The sequence below is a fragment of the Scheffersomyces stipitis genome, chromosome 4 (genome assembly GCF_000209165.1).
Source record: "Scheffersomyces stipitis CBS 6054 chromosome 4, complete sequence".
Classification (NCBI taxonomy): Eukaryota; Fungi; Ascomycota; class Pichiomycetes; order Serinales; family Debaryomycetaceae; genus Scheffersomyces; species Scheffersomyces stipitis.
The window spans coordinates 1,066,495-1,082,371 of NC_009044.1; the positions used below are offsets into that span (position 1 = coordinate 1,066,495).

General features: G+C 38.2%; 7 protein-coding genes across 7 annotated transcripts; 3 read left to right on the forward strand and 4 right to left on the reverse strand. All coding sequences in view use genetic code 12, as the record gives it.

Annotated features, from left to right (window-relative positions):
• Positions 1-95: 95 nt before the first annotated feature.
• Positions 96-2,918, reverse strand: PICST_10382 (predicted protein; the record flags this gene model as incomplete). The annotated part of the gene is made up of 3 exons (XM_001384470.1): positions 96-274; positions 320-2,266; positions 2,615-2,918. Coding segments are annotated over 3 exons (2,430 nt in total), but the record flags the coding sequence as incomplete, so codon positions are not given.
• Positions 2,919-4,966: 2,048 nt separating this feature from the next.
• Positions 4,967-7,396, reverse strand: PICST_58454 (predicted protein; the record flags this gene model as incomplete). Its single annotated transcript, XM_001384471.1, has 1 exon — positions 4,967-7,396. The coding sequence occupies one exon, from the start codon at positions 7,394-7,396 to the stop codon at positions 4,967-4,969; it is 2,430 nt and encodes an 809-aa protein (XP_001384508.2).
• Positions 7,397-7,501: 105 nt separating this feature from the next.
• PICST_35960 (hypothetical protein) lies at positions 7,502-8,233 on the forward strand (the record flags this gene model as incomplete). Its single annotated transcript, XM_001384120.1, has 1 exon — positions 7,502-8,233. One exon carries the CDS (start codon positions 7,502-7,504, stop codon positions 8,231-8,233), a length of 732 nt encoding a protein of 243 aa, XP_001384157.2.
• Positions 8,234-8,266: 33 nt separating this feature from the next.
• Positions 8,267-9,907, reverse strand: PICST_31546 (predicted protein; the record flags this gene model as incomplete). Its single annotated transcript, XM_001384472.1, has 1 exon — positions 8,267-9,907. One exon carries the CDS (start codon positions 9,905-9,907, stop codon positions 8,267-8,269), a length of 1,641 nt encoding a protein of 546 aa, XP_001384509.1.
• Positions 9,908-10,747: 840 nt separating this feature from the next.
• Positions 10,748-12,383, forward strand: PICST_89309 (predicted protein). The gene has a single exon (XM_001384121.1). The coding sequence runs from the start codon at positions 10,758-10,760 to the stop codon at positions 12,336-12,338; it is 1,581 nt and encodes a 526-aa protein (XP_001384158.2). The 5' UTR covers positions 10,748-10,757; the 3' UTR covers positions 12,339-12,383.
• A 1,178-nt stretch (positions 12,384-13,561) lies between these two features.
• Positions 13,562-14,137, forward strand: DDR48 (tress protein (DNA damage-responsive protein 48) (DDRP 48) (YP 75) (Flocculent specific protein); the record flags this gene model as incomplete). The annotated part of the gene is made up of 1 exon (XM_001384122.1): positions 13,562-14,137. The coding sequence occupies one exon, from the start codon at positions 13,562-13,564 to the stop codon at positions 14,135-14,137; it is 576 nt and encodes a 191-aa protein (XP_001384159.1).
• Positions 14,138-14,570: 433 nt separating this feature from the next.
• On the reverse strand, positions 14,571-15,371 carry GAL83 (Glucose repression protein GAL83 (SPM1 protein); the record flags this gene model as incomplete). The annotated part of the gene is made up of 2 exons (XM_001384473.1): positions 14,571-15,017; positions 15,072-15,371. Coding segments are annotated over 2 exons (747 nt in total), but the record flags the coding sequence as incomplete, so codon positions are not given.
• Positions 15,372-15,877: the final 506 nt, after the last annotated feature.

The following is a 15,877-nucleotide window of genomic DNA, read 5'->3' on the forward strand; positions in this document are numbered from 1 at the left end:
TCTTCATTTCAATAGCTAGATATAAATATACAATGTCTAATTTCCAACATATGCAACTTGTTATACTAGGACGTCGTTCCATTACGGGCTTGATTGACGCTTTTAGCAATTTGCCTTCTTGAACAATCGAAATTCGAAATTCTCAACCTTGTTTCTTCAATTGACCAATTCGAAATGGACCAATTTGGTTGCTGTGATTGTCTATAATAATCGATAGGTTCCGAAATGTCGAAATCCAGCTCAAATATTCCACTTCTGTAATTAAACGAACCATCTCCAGACTTTCGAAACGTATTGTTTGTTTGGGTTCTAGATTGACGCAAATTCTCCTGCTTCTCTATCAATTCCCTTAAAACCTTTGTACGATTTATTGGATTATCGTCTATTCCCAATAGCAAACTCTTCAAAAGTGGATAATTATAATAATTAATTGTAGTTTCTGGACCTAGGCTGCTCAACATTATTTCATCAATTTCCAACTTTTGAGGCAAAAACTTCACGATATCTTGATAATGAACTTCAGAGAGGTTGTGCTTTGCGTCGATGCTCATCAAATAGGATTGCGAGTCTGTACGGTTCAAAACAGTCTTTGTGGACAAATAATAGCAGAGCAATTCAGTCCTATTGTTGAAGAAAATAACGGTTCTCATAAGCTTATGGGAAAGATTCCTTAAGAAAAAAAATTGATCCTTTGACTCCACCTCATCAATGCCAATACGGTAGAGGTTGCAATTGAAGTCGACTTTTGGGTGTATAACATGTACAGTATCAATCAATAGCATGCTTCTAATGGGTGAGAAAACATTAAGTAATGCTCTTCCAATAGCAACATAAAACAAATAAAAAGTTTTTCTCAATGGCTTCATTTTAGAACCAATTGAGACAGCTTCGCTAGGAAATATATCAAACCAATCAGCCAACATTTCAAAAAACAAACTTGGAGAAGTGAAAATAATGTTGTCCGAATCATCGTCGACGTTGTTGACAAGCTTGTAGTAACTATTGATGTACATGATCCTAGGGTAAACGCATTCGATGAGATTCTTCATGAACGATTCAAGCTCCAAGAAATTCCTTAATATGTGGACATTATTCGGGCTTGTTAGTGATTGATTATTAACAATGAAGGACTTGAAATGGAGAAGATCTTGATACAAATCCTTAATGACATCAAATTTGTAATCGGGAACTAAACAAGTATTCGTGTTATCATTGAATGCTTGTATTGAAATTTGCAATGTGTGAGTGATGTCGTTCACAGATTTTGCATCATTAACAATCTTCCCAAATAGAGAAGCAGTTCCAGTGAACATTAAACACAAAGTCTCCATATTAGTATGCAAATGCAAAAAGGTTGACCATGCTGCGTATAAGGAAATCTTAATAGGATACTCTATATGAATCTCTGTAATTGATTCACGAAGATCTCGTATTAACAAACCGTAATAGGTATATGATTTTTTGGTCAAAATATCCAAATCCTTCTTTGTAAATGAAGTAGAGCTATTTCCAGTGTTGATTGCCTTATTGCAAACTTTAAGAAGTATATTTATGGATTTGTCCATAAAGAATGAATAGTATACTTTAATAATGATACTCTGATTAAAAACTGATATCCAAAATTGGTCAACATAGTCACTTCGCCAAACCGGCAAATGAGGTAGACGAAATTCGGTGTTGCTCAAGGATTTAAAACTTCTATCAGGTTGTTTTAAATACCTTTTCAAGTATCCATTCCTAAGTCTTTTAGTCTTCTTCAACTTGTTTACAGTTAAAATTTGCGATATAGCGTTCGCAAGTGGAGTTCCTGGTGGCGAAGCAGGATGCGAGGGTGGTGGATAAGGATGAAAAATACTATGATGATCCAAAGGAGTTAAATCTTCTAATTCTTCAATCTCCACATTTTCATTTGCGGTCTTGATGTGACGGCTGAGATTGAGTTGGGAATTTTCGAAGCTGTTGGAACTTGAATTGTCGTCATTATCCGAAGTTTTCAGCTGACCATTGGAATTGATCTCATCATGGTGTCCATAGTGCGGGTGTTCGTTGACAAAGGCTCCTGCAGAACTTACATCGTAACTTGTCAACTTATGAAAGGAATCCCTATACAAAGCAACACGTAGGTCATCCCTCGTAAGACAAAATTCGTTATTTTCGAAGGAGTCCTGATTCAATGGAGATAGATCTGCAAAAATATCATGTGGAGGATTGGTTGCATTATTTGCATTGGAATTTGATGTACCATTACTGGAAGTGCTGTTGTTGTCTGAGAAGTGAATATTGTTAACTGATGGTGGTGCCAGAAGAAAGTTTGTGCTATTATTGTTGCTATTCTCATTACTGGGTTGCTGAATTGGGGTCGTAGAAAGAGGCGTAAATGGAATAATTGGTGGAGTAGCGTTCTGAGGAGGACTGCTCTCTAATGATTGGTTAGATGAAGAATGCCTCACAAGTGCAGTAGATACTGGAACTCCCATTCGAGATTGATTTATTGAAAATGATGATGGCATGAATGAAGAAGATGAAGATGGCTGGTTTGAATAGTTGAACTGATTAAACAGTTGTTGACCTTGCAGCATTTGATGCAACAGCAGCGTCTGTGATTGGCCATGACCGGATGATAAACCGTGATTTTGTTTATGAAATGCGAAGGTGGTTGGATCTGTTTGTAAATTTGATGACAGTTCTTCTTTAGTATTCTCGTCTTGTTCTTTAGATTTCTTATCATTCTTCTTTCTGATGTGGTCCAATTTCTCCTTGGGAAAATCCAAGTACCCACAACGATAGTTTTTCTTGATACAATTATGACATGACGGTAGTTCTTCGGAACATTTTATCCTTTTGGCTTTACAGTTTGGACACCCGTCTCTAGAATTCTTATGAGTTCTCCTGCTTTTTCTTTCCGACATTCGGGGAAAGGGAGGGTAGGACATTGTATGGCTTATTTATACCTATGCAGCTGAGTTCAAATATAATACAATTTCACGGTCTTAATATAATTTGCAAGCAAAAAGAATTGACCTTTCATAAGCGGTGAAGGAGTACTTTTTCGCTCCAAAGTAGCCAATGCAGTTACAATTCAGTGGTGGTGTGCACAGTGAAAATAACTACTTCCGATGTGATATACGTGCAATGAAGTGGAAGAAGAAGATAAAACAGAATGTAGATGAGTTGAAAAAAGACAACTAGGACAGGGTTTCAGTTCTAATTTTGAGTGAGAAAAGAATTAGTGTTAGCAAATGAGGTTAAGTTAGTGACAGGACTGAAAGTATTCGAGCCGCAATCCTTCAGATGAGAACTTGTGAGATTCAATAAAATCTATAACGACACCGTTCCCAAACAAAGTTAGGTACTGTATTACAGTGAATTGTCATTCCTGTTATTTTTAAAGTAAGTTTTTTTTCGTATATTTTCTATTGGTTTAAATTTAAGGTTGGTTTATGATGCCTTTTGGCCAATAGCAAACAAAAAAATGGGAGATTCAAGGTCCAGACGGGATGGTGTGGAATATTTTCTAGCGCTCTTTATTACTCTCACGTGATGTTCTTTATAATCTGTTCTATGAAAAATTGGCAACCCCACAGGAATGGAGCCTCTCCGTAGCCTAATCTGCCCCACAAAATCAAATGCGGGCACCACAAAGATATTCTGTTTGACTTGCTGTTGTTAATGGAAATTTTTAGAACTCTGTAAACTTAGCTTCGTCTCAGATTCATGAATCGGTTCTTGTTATGTTGGTGTATCGGTTAAAATTTTAAAGCGTGAACCTTATCGGAAATGCTCGCGGCTTCGTTGCGCACATGAAAGTGGTCGTGCATCCTTGAACACTAACGGCATTGCAGATAAATGTTAAATTCACGTTCAGAACTTTAAATTGTGGTTGATTCTCACTGAATTAGTTATCCTCTTGAATGACCGAAGATGCCTTTTCAAATCAATTGCATTAAAATAATTAAGAGAGCTTTACAATGAGTGAAGATAGGCTCATGTTACAATGGTAAGTTGTAGTAGGCAGCTTGTAATATCGTGAGCGGATATGGAGAACAAGAGTTTCTCTCCACTCTCAGTCAATAAATTCGTAAAAGAAGGACCTGGAAGTCTCAATTGACGTTTATCCTGGATAATAATATGCATTTCATCGTTGTGACACATTGAAGTATACACACTTATTGTTGAATTGAAAATATGGAATATATCCATCGGTTATTTTTCTGACGGCCAAAGAACAGCTACTACCCCTATTCGTTAAACTTTCTGCCATGAGAAAGTTTTCTCCTGCATATCACCTGGATAGGAAATACAGCAGAATTTCACATAGTTTCATAACTAGGTTCATACAAGAGAGTCGTATGAATTCCTAATTGGTGTTTGTGTGCAGATCATGATGTTTCCTAATCCCGTTAAAATGTTTGCCAACGCCGCATTCTCTTATCATGTCTGCCGAAGTGTTCCTAGGTTTAGACAATATTATTTGTAGTGAAAATCTCTGATAGTAATATCGCCTTTTTCCATGTTGAGTTTGATTATCATTAGAGGCGACTGCGTTTATTAACTGTCCATTGTCTAGATCTCCTAGCTAAGCATTTGTTTTACAACCAATTGTGAAAATCACACTTCGTACCTCCCCTCTCTCATGGGGTATATGATGACTCTAATCAGAACTTGGAGAGGGTCCCTCCACAGCTCGGCAAGAATATTATCTGATGCCTTATTTTCAGGATGCGCTCCCCTCCAAACCCATCTAGGTTGCATTCTTCAATAGTGCCTCAGATCCTGGTAGGTCATTCATTATTCATCTTGATATCTAAATATCGATCTCAGATCTATTCTGCCTTGGTTGGTCAAGAAAGCTTTTGTGGATATTATGTATGTACTATACACTGCAATTTAGCAATCGCCTACCACATAAGGAAGATCAGATGCACTTCTATACCATCAATATTCTATTTTCAGTCAGCGTCGCCTATTATATCTCATAGTCTACACGATTGTCTCTCCAATGGTCGAACTCTACTAGATGTCTCATTGTCGGCCGGCCATGAGGACAATTCCAAGGTTTATCTAGTTGACTTAAATTCTGAACAACTTTAGTCATTCTCCCGCGGGTTAACGGCTGGCCAATCATAATACTTGAGCGACAGGCTCTCATTGCTAGTAAGTTCCGGATCTTAGAGCATTTCAAGTTCTTGTTTCGTGGATTAGTGTTGACGAGGTTGATAAGCTCCTGGAAATCGTTCAAGTCAAATACGACGCCACGCGAACTTGGCATAGTGTTCAACCTTATTCTGGATCCTGGTTTTGCTTCAAGGACCACAGTGAATTGATACCCATTGGACATAAATATTTGCTCGTGTTCAATAACAAGTAACTCATCTATAATACTTAACTCTATTGTCTGAGGGACAATCAACCTTTGAATCTTGATCGAAAGCTCCTGGTTTAATCTTTCGAAGTTATATTTTTCATCGCTTGCATGCTGATCAATAATAAACAAGTTATTGTCATCAAGTGTTACTAGGATGAATCCAAGGTTGAATTGTCCAATGAGCTTCATCTTTAGAAAATCTTTTCTCAGTATTGTGTATGATAAACTCTGGTCATCCTGTATCTCTAGTAGTTTTAAACTACGATTCCCGTTATTATTGAGGGAAGTATGACACATCTCTTCCTTTATCGAAGATACAATGGCATGGCTATTAGCCGACTCTACTCTGTTGTGTAACATATCAATCTTTAATCTCTTGTTGTGGCTTTCTTCGAACTCCTGTTCGTTGATTCTAATCAAACATTTTTTTTGTTGTGTAATTTGATAGTTTTTTCTATGATCATCATATTCTGGGGCAAGAGTGTTGATCGGCGAATATTTGGAAGATGCTAAATTCTTGCTATCGTCTTCTATAATCTGATCATTTCCCTCTTCTTTAGTATCAACATCTTCCCTACCTTCAATTGGTTGATCCTCGTCATCGTCTGGGCTGCCGATATCTTGTTCTCTTTCTTTGTTGATTAATTCGAAAGTATTCCTCTGTTCTTGATCTATATTGCTGGTTTCTGGATCTGTAACGACTGTAACTACTTGCAAGCTTTCCTCATGCTCTGGAAGTAAGTGTTCCTGTCCATCTTCCACTACATTAGATTCTTGGTAATGCTCCTTGATGTTATCAAGTCCGGAAGCACAGCTCTCTTGTACAATTGTATCAGACTCTGTAGCGATACTACTTTCACCCATTTCCTTAGCAAGAGGTAATTTGATATCTTCAATGTCAGAATCTGGCTCTATGTTCTGAACTGATGGCTTCTTTTCTCTTTTAGTGAAAGTGGATTTGTTTAACTCATGCCGCTCTAAATTCCTAGGAATCACATTGTCTTGACTCTCAAAGAATCCAATTAAGTCTAACCGAATCTTTTCAAACAAATCTTGCTCCAGGTGGATCATTATCATCCCTTTGTCTGGAGTCAAATTAACATCTAGGGCCAGTGGATCGATAGCTATATTCAATATGAATATTGGATATTGCATATGGTTGAAAGATTTATACACATCATTGACAATTTTGGACAACTTTTTCAACATAACAGGTCGTTTATTTATGAACATAAATTGTCGATCAGTCACCAGGCGGCCAAGTCCAAATGAATAGCTTGATATGTACCCTTCAATTTGGATATCCTCACTAATCAACAATTTCAATTCAACCAACCCCTTTGCACCATTTGCACCAAAAACAGTGATCATGTTGTCCAAAATCGTGGACTTAGAACCACCTCTGCTACTCAAGGCCAAACTTTTCTTTGAGTTCACAACATTGAAAACACTGAATTTGATTTCTGGGTAAATTAATAGGTATTGGGTAAGGAAATTTATTGCTTTATGAAATTCCCTCTTGGAATTCTTCACAAAATTCTTAAGTCTAACTGGTAAGTCAAAGAATATCTTCTCGATACTTACAGAGGTTCCTGTCTGTTTTGAAAAACCTCCTCCGATTTTCGACACAGATTTGCTTAATTTTCCAGCTTTGTCATAATCCAATTCGTGATTTTTCGGGTAGTCAGTACATGTAACAATTTTGACTTTGGATGATACAGAACATATCGAATTTAGTGCCTCTCCTCTGAAGCCTAAAGTAGATAGTTTATCTAAATCTTCGAACTCAGATATCTTGGAGGTATGACTCCTAAGACAAACGAATTCAAAGTCTTCTTTTTTGATTCCCTTGCCGTTGTCAGTGACAGAAATGGAATCGATTCCATAGTTCTGGAAATTGATCTCTATCTTAGTACTGTTTGCGTCAATGGAATTTTCGACCAATTCTTTAACTATTGACTTTAAATCAATTATAACCTGACCAGAGGTTATCTTTGAAACGTCCTTCTGATCAATACTTTTGATTGCCATTACCTCGGTGTCTATCTGCTAATTGAAGATATGTTTTATGAAACGCGTATCCTAAAAATATCATAAAAAAAAATATAATCTTGTGATCACATTCCTTCTATTACCATGAAGCTAACATCAAAATCTCTATTACTAACTTTCCGAGAGTTTCTAATAGTTTGGCTTAATCAAATATTATATTATAATGACATATACGATAGGCAAATTTATGATAAATTCAAATCCTTTAATTTGATAGTGTATAAGAATAGACATCCTAAACTAGACGATTACATTATCTCCCTATTCAACAACTTCATAAGAAACGTGTTCTTGCATAGGACTTCAAGAAGTCTGGAATCGAAGAGTGCAACAATCTCTGGGGCTAGTCAAATTGTTTGCGTTATTTACAATACTAAGACTAGTAAAGTCCTCCGCAAGTACGTGATCAACTTTAATGAGTTGATTATCAATTTGGGAGATACCGTTGGTATTGATGATTTCCTAGATGATGATATAAATCAAGATGAAAATGACAAATCTGCTTATATCAATCTTGATGGAATAGACTGGAAAGAAATATATACCCAGTTTAATACGTTATTGTTTCATCACATTCAAGAATTGAATAAATTAGAAGCTACCAGGTATATTCCTCTGGAAGATAATGAGACATTTTTCAAGATCATCGTGGATTTAGAGGAGTCAATTAATATAGTGAATGCAAGCTGGGTAAGAATAAGAGCTTCAATTTTGAGTCAAAAATCAACTTCGACTATCAATAAATTCGTTCCTGTTGGAGACGTTAATTTGCAGTTGATCAATTTCGACGTTCACAATGAGTACTACACCCGTTAATGTATACATGCAATTGTTTATTATTTACATTATTCACAAAGCGTTGTTTAGACCAAAGAGTCGTTTCAAGTTCTCATACATAAAGTATGATATTGATACGGCTGGAGCAACCTTTGCTAAATTTGGCACTAAACCTTTGAACAAACCTGGGTACCCTTCACGAACAATAGTTTTTTTCAACACGTCTGAAAATCCGTCATATCTGTATGGGTGAGCGTAAGTCCCTTGGGCTTGTAATCTGGTTCTAAGTAAATTGACTGGATATACGACTGTAGCACCAAAAGTTCCAGATAATGCACCGAGTGTTAAGACCACAACATTTGCTAGTTGAACATCTTCCTCCCTTATTCCAGTTCTCTTACTTTCACGTTTAATCAAATAGTTCTTGATGGTTGAAAATGTTCCCAAATCCAAAGCCGCATAAGGGAAGATACCACTTACTCCTACAAAAAGTCCCCTGTAGAACATCTTCAATCCGCCTTCCCTATACATGTTTTTGGCGGTCTCGATTAACAATGCATTTCCTTTGAGCGAAGAGTCCAAATTAGAGCATTGTAGTCTGAATTTGAGAGTGTCAATTGGATATACAGTGAACTGAGCGAATACACCACCAATACCACCGGCCAAATACGTGGATACTTTCGATAATTTGGCTGTATCATCTACTCCTTCAATTCGTGCCAAAAATCTCTTTGTTGCTTCAAAAGAACCAAATTTCATAGCAGATTCGGGGAAGACCTTAACAACATTCAAGCCATTTCCAACGTAAAATGCCTTGAAACCTCCTTGTTTCCATAACGTCCTAGCAGCTTGGATAATTGGAGATCTAATAGTCTTGGGATGGTTGTCTTGAACTTGTCTAGCCAAATCTCTTTCAGCTGACAAGAGATTTCTTCTGGCCTCTTCGATAACTTTCTGCGAGGCACCATCTGCTATTTGACGGGCAATTTCTTTTTTGGAATGTAATACAGTAGAGGATAAGTCGGTCCTTGCAATCAAGAAGACTTTTATTCTATCGAAGGGTGCAGTACATGTTCTAGACACAACACCAGACAAACCACCAGCTAAGAAAAATCCGAAACCGTTCAAGAATTGATTAATTAGGGTCACATCACCATCAGATGACAAATCGAACTCTTCAGCGATGAAATTAAAAGCAGTCTTGATTCTGGAACCATGCAAACGAGGCATCAATAGCAAAAACTGTCTGAATTCATCATATGTGATGTAACCATCGTTTTTGTAATCGATTTGTTTGAACAACAAATCAATATTATAGTCACTTGGTGACAAATGTAATGATTGCTTTAAATAGTGGACAAAATCAGCTTTATTCAACTTGCCGTCATTATCCTGATCTATTTTGTTGAAGCCTTTCAAAATCTGATCGTCAGTCGCAGTAAGGTACTTCTTGAAGTCATTAAAGTCTATGACTTTATCCATATTGGCATCAAAAGAATCAAAAATAGTTTGAATCAACTCTGGATTGTCACTCATAGGGTGTTTTAATGCTCTCAACGCCTTCTTGAAATCTCGTATAGTTATTTCGCCACTATGTTGTATATCTAACTTATTGAAGAGGGCCTCGTAATCATCGGGTCTATTATATAATGTCACATTATCTGGCTGATGTTGGCCAGAGCTCTCAGACGTGATAGGGTTGGAAGAAGACATAGTGAATGGTACTGTAAGCTGAAACCTATTGGGCAGGATATCCGCTAATGCTGAAAACGAATGAAATGCAAAAGTGTGAATATGGTATCTTAACCTTCAAGACATTCGAAAGCAGAATCTTATATATGTGCGAACCTATGTAGACGAATGTTAATAGTAGTTAAAGTTACAGACGTCGTTCACTCGAAAACAACACGACCAATTGTATCGAGCACTTCAACTTGTAATTTCGGTACTAGATTTATATATCGCCGAGAACCACAGCGATATGATTTCAATCTTCCTTTAAAATCTTTTCTTCTCGCTTACCATGTCAGCTTTTGTTTTTGTTCGGAATTGTTTAAATCACGTGACATAAGACTATTCTCTCCGGGTTAGAAGGTACAAGGTTTGTCCTTACTCGGATGATTAGTATGAGCTTCTTCTGATTGCTTACTATCAACTAAGCTGATCAAAACTTTGTGTTCCATATTCGAATAGACATCTTCTTCTCTATTTCTAGTTTTTTGTTGAATTCCAGGTCAATTTTGAGTATTTGTAGCTTGCTAGTATTTAGATGTCTTTTTGTACTTGTGTAATAAAGTATTAACTTTGCAGAAAGAGAGAACACGTACAAAATCACCAGAACTGTGTTATTTCAACATTGTAGTAGGTGTTAGGACTCATCTTTATACTAATTGCAGGTTATAGTTGCAAATCGTCCATCCTGTATATAAAATCAGCAACACACGACATTTTTTTCAACATCAGGACGTGTATACTGATGAATAATGCAAGGATGCCTTTTTGATCCGATCATCATCCCAAGACTTTCTGTTTAGGTATCAAGTTACGTATCTTCTAGTTAACAATGTCTGTCCAAATCTTTGGTGATCAAGCCACGGAAGAAAGAGCTGAAAATGCTCGTATGTCGGCCTTTGTCGGTGCAATTGCAGTCGGAGACTTGGTGAAGTCTACTTTGGGCCCAAAAGGTATGGACAAGTTATTACAAAGTGCTACTGACACGGAGTCGTCTATGATAACAAACGATGGTGCCACTATCTTAAAATCCATTCCATTTGATAACCCAGCTGCCAAAGTATTGGTGAATATCTCAAAAGTTCAAGATGATGAAGTTGGTGATGGTACTACTTCTGTCACAGTATTCGCAGCTGAGTTGTTGCGAGAAGCAGAAAAGTTGATTGAAAAGAAGATCCATCCGCAAACTATTATCGAAGGTTACAGAATTGCTCGCAATGTTGCTATAGAAACGTTGAACAGATCTTCTGTTGACAACAAGTCCGATCCAGAAAAGTTCAGAGCTGATTTGTTGAACATTGCTAAGACCACTCTTTCTTCGAAGATTTTATCCCAAGACAAGGAGTTGTTTGCCGAGTTAGCCGTTAGCGCAATTCTCAGATTGAAGGGATCTACTAATTTAAACAATATTCAAATTATCAAGAAAGCTGGAGGAAAATTAACAGACTCTTACTTAGATGAAGGTTTCATTCTTGAAAAGAAGTTTGGTATCAACCAGCCTAAGAAGATAGAAAAAGCCAAGATCTTAATTGCGAACACTTCCATGGATACTGATAAAGTAAAAATTTTTGGTGCTAAGTTTAAGGTGGACTCTACATCCAAGTTGGCCGAGTTAGAAAAGGCCGAGAAGGAAAAGATGAAGAATAAGGTTGAAAAAATCAAGAAGTTTGGCGTGAATGTCTTCATCAACAGACAATTAATCTACGACTACCCAGAACAATTATTTACGGATGCAAAAATAAATTCTATTGAGCATGCTGACTTCGACGGTATCGAAAGATTGGCCTTGGTTACAGGAGGTGAGGTTGCTTCCACTTTCGACCATCCAGAGAAGGTTAGGTTAGGGTACTGTGACAGCATTGAAGAAATCTTGATTGGCGAGGACGTCTTCACCAAGTTCTCGGGAGTTGCTGCTGGTGAAGCTTGTACTGTTGTCTTGCGTGGTGCTACAGAACAAGGTTTGGATGAAGCTGAAAGATCTTTACACGATGCATTGTCAGTTTTGTCTCAGACCACAAAGGAAACCAAAACTGTTTTAGGTGGTGGTTGTTCTGAGATGATCATGTCAAGAGCTGTTGACCAGACAGCTGCCAACGAAACAGGCAAGAAGTCATTGGCCATCGAGGCATTTGCTAGAGCTTTGAGACAATTGCCAACTATTTTGGCTGATAACGCTGGTTTTGACTCTTCAGAATTGGTGTCCAAGCTAAGATCTGCTATCTACAATGGAATGGCCACTTCCGGATTGGACTTGAACAACGGTGTTGTCGCTGACATGAGAGAACTGGGTATTGTTGAATCATACAAGTTAAAGAGAGCAGTCGTCTCGTCTGCTGCTGAGGCTGCTGAAGTGTTGTTGAGAGTAGACAACATTATTCGCGCTAAGCCAAGAACATCCGATAGAAACCATTAGATAGAATTACCCTTTAATATCTTGTAATTGGAAGTACTTAACTTGAACAGATGTTGATTGAACAACTGATTTTCATCAGAATGTAAAAGCCTCTTTGTAAACTGCACATATCGAAGTTCAAAATTCAATGTGGAAATTTCACAACTGCGGCGGTCAAGGAATCACCTCTAGAGCATTACGATGGCTTTTAGTTCAAAGACAACCTCAAACAATTGATTCCTGCAACGAATGTGTGTCTGAGATTGTCACACCACTCATCTTTCATCTTCTTAACAGTGATACGTCTCACGAAAGCAAATGTCTTCCGTTCCTGGATGAAGGGTTCCTATACAGAAAAGGGATTTGAGGATATAATGTACCTGAAATATTGGAAACTTTTGTGAGGCGAGTGTTCGTACCACTTATGGGGCTGCCGAACGATCCATACAATAACAAATCGTTTCTACATTGATCATTCATGGAACTAAACGTGAAACTCATACACAAAATAGACGTGATAGACAGGAGGCTAACCAAAAAAAACATTCAAATCTTTCTCCTCTCTATGTTGCAACCACAAAACCTGTACTATGGGGACACATGCAGTCCTGATTTCGAGGGGGTATGTTAATGAAATATGAACGCTGGCCTTGCAAACCTTTGCTAGTGAAATTTCAACGTGTTCCACCACATGTCATAGCGAAACGAATTTCTCCAGATTCGTGGTTGGACAATGTACATTTTTGCCATTCAGAGGTGTTTTTTCTACTTTGATTGAGTGCGACCAATTGCACCCGTTCCACCGAAATAAGGTAGCAACTCGTGGACAACTGAGTTTATCAATGCCATTGGCCGTCTTTCTTAAGTACTTGTCAATTGAGTGGAAAGTTGATCACAAATCAAATACATAATATGGCATGTAGAGACATTGTAACTTTCTCTATGGTCGAGGGGCTGTAGGCTGCAGTAGTTCCCGTTTCAGAAGGTTTGCTTTCGTTTCATCCTCCATGACAATGGTTCTATGACTGTTTCTCTGGTTGTTCAGAGACAGTGGCGTTGAGCCCCTAATTGGATAGTTTCTTTTTTAAATTTAGGGGGTTTAGTAGTCGTCCATTGGAATTGTGGAATTTACCTGTTAGCATATAAATATGGGTAGATCCCATCTGATCACTGAGTGGATGTCAATTGACCTTATTCTACACTCTCTACCTCAATTACATTGATAGTTAAGAACAAATAGCAAAATGGTTTTCGGATTCGGCAAGGACAAGGACGACGACGACAGATCGAACAGAAGAGACGATAACAACGACGACTCGTACGGATCTTCTAACAGAGGTAACAGCGACGATTCTTACGGTTCTTCCAACAAGGACTCTTCGTACGGATCTTCTGGTTTCGGTTCTTCCAACAGAGACAACGATGACTCCTACGGCTCTTCCAAGAAGGATACCTTCGGCTCTTCTGACGACTCATACGGTTCTTCTAAAAGAGGTAACAATGATGATTCTTACGGTTCTTCCAACAAGGACTCTTCGTACGGATCTTCTGATTTCGGTTCTTCCAACAGAGGCAACGATGACTCCTACGGCTCTTCCAAGAAGGACACCTTCGGCTCTTCCAAGAAGGACACCTTCGGCTCTTCTGACGACTCATACGGTTCTTCTAACAGAGGTAACAATGATGATTCTTACGGTTCTTCTAACAGAGGTAGCAATGATGATTCTTACGGTTCTTCTAACAGAGACGACTCTTACGGTTCTTCTAACAGAGACGACTCTTACGGCTCTTCTAACCGTGACAACAGTGACAGATATTAAGCCCAGAGCATTAATTTCAGTCTACACTTCATTTCTATTTTGATACTTCTGATGTCTTGGACTTCAGTTTTTTAGTGCGTTATAATTTGTTAGTAAAGCTTAAAAATTCTAAATTTGCACTAGGATAGCAGTTCCATGCGGCTGTATTTGATGTATTTGATGTACTTGCACATCTGCCGAGTGAGTGGATTACTGCTACGTATCTTGAAGCCTTCGGCTCTTCCTCTCTTAAGTTGGGCAAGCATCATATGCTATATTTTAGTCTTCGACCTTTTTCTTAGATTTTGCTTTCATTTCGTAATATACAACGCGACTAGGATATGCCTATTTCTAAATCTCGTCTTTATCTATTCTACGAATCGTTACAATGATTCTACTGAGCAGCTTGTTCTTGTTGAGGAGGAGCTGAAGTATGGGTAGCAGGCTGAAGTTGTTGCAATGGAGCATACAAAACCTGAGTAACATACTTTCTTTTATACCTTACCACAGATGCCACAGCCAATGTGTTATGCTTGATACTAGTAGTTGCCAAATGATTTAACACCACATGGTTTGGAATTGGCAAGGCACCACCGTTATTATCTCTATCGGAGGAGTTGTAATTGTTTAAGATGACATTTTCCAAATGAGGAGGCAACTGTGGAGGGTGGAGCCAAGCTTGCTGTTGTCCATTGGACTTTGATTGCTTATCTATCGCAATGTAATACTGTTCCATAACCTTGGAGTCAGTGAAAATTGGAGGAATATCATTTATGAATTGATAATTCTTTTCGTTTGTTGCATTATCTTCATCGTGATATCGTGAATAGCCATTTCCCATATCATCGTCGTCATTGGTTAATCTCCACATGGAATCAGTTCTTCCACGAGAAACAGAAGACTTACGACTGGATGCTTGAGAAGGCTGCTCATGCACATGCTGCAGCTCATCGACCGCCTCTTGGTCCTCGAGCAGTGATAAATGTTGCTGGATATGCTCGGGAGTCACTTCCACATAATTGACAAAGTTACCCATTTGATCAGTTGCAGTTGGCAAGAAATCTGAAAATCTGAGTTCATTGTCAATGACAAATCTAAAGCGATGAGTACCCACTGGGAGGCCCAAAGTGATAAGGAAGGAGTTATCTGGTTGCTTAGAGAGACCAATCATTTTTCTCCAGCCTGTGAAAGACCCTGTAACGTACACTTTCTCTCCACCTTGGACCCACTTTATGTCTACAGGAACCGTGATGTTCGGATCAGGTACTTGCTGGGGTTGCTGCTGGGGTAGCTGAGATGCCTGTTGTGAAAGCTGCGTTGAAGACTGGTCAACATTCATTTGGTCGCCGATGTCGTTGCTACTTAGAGGATCAGTGGAATTATTCTCCAACTCGCCGTTCTTTTTGTCTATGTTCATTTTATCCAAATCGATATCATCGGTTAAGAGTAACGTAGACTTTCTTCTTGGGGGTTGTTCTGTTTCTCCGTTGGCGTGGTTGTTGGCATTGGATACATCCACCATGGATACATCCTTAGCACCAGAAGTGGAATCCGGCGCACTAAACATTCTGATAAATAGTCAATGTCAATAACCTTCGATATACTCCTATGCAAAAAAATACTGTAGAGAAAGCAAAACAAAATCTAGGATTGATCAGTATCGACAAAGGCAGAAAGGACCAACAATAATAGTTTCTGCTAGGATGTTATTTTGTAGCGGAATACTTCTAGGATAGATAGAAATTAATTTCTAGTTGATTT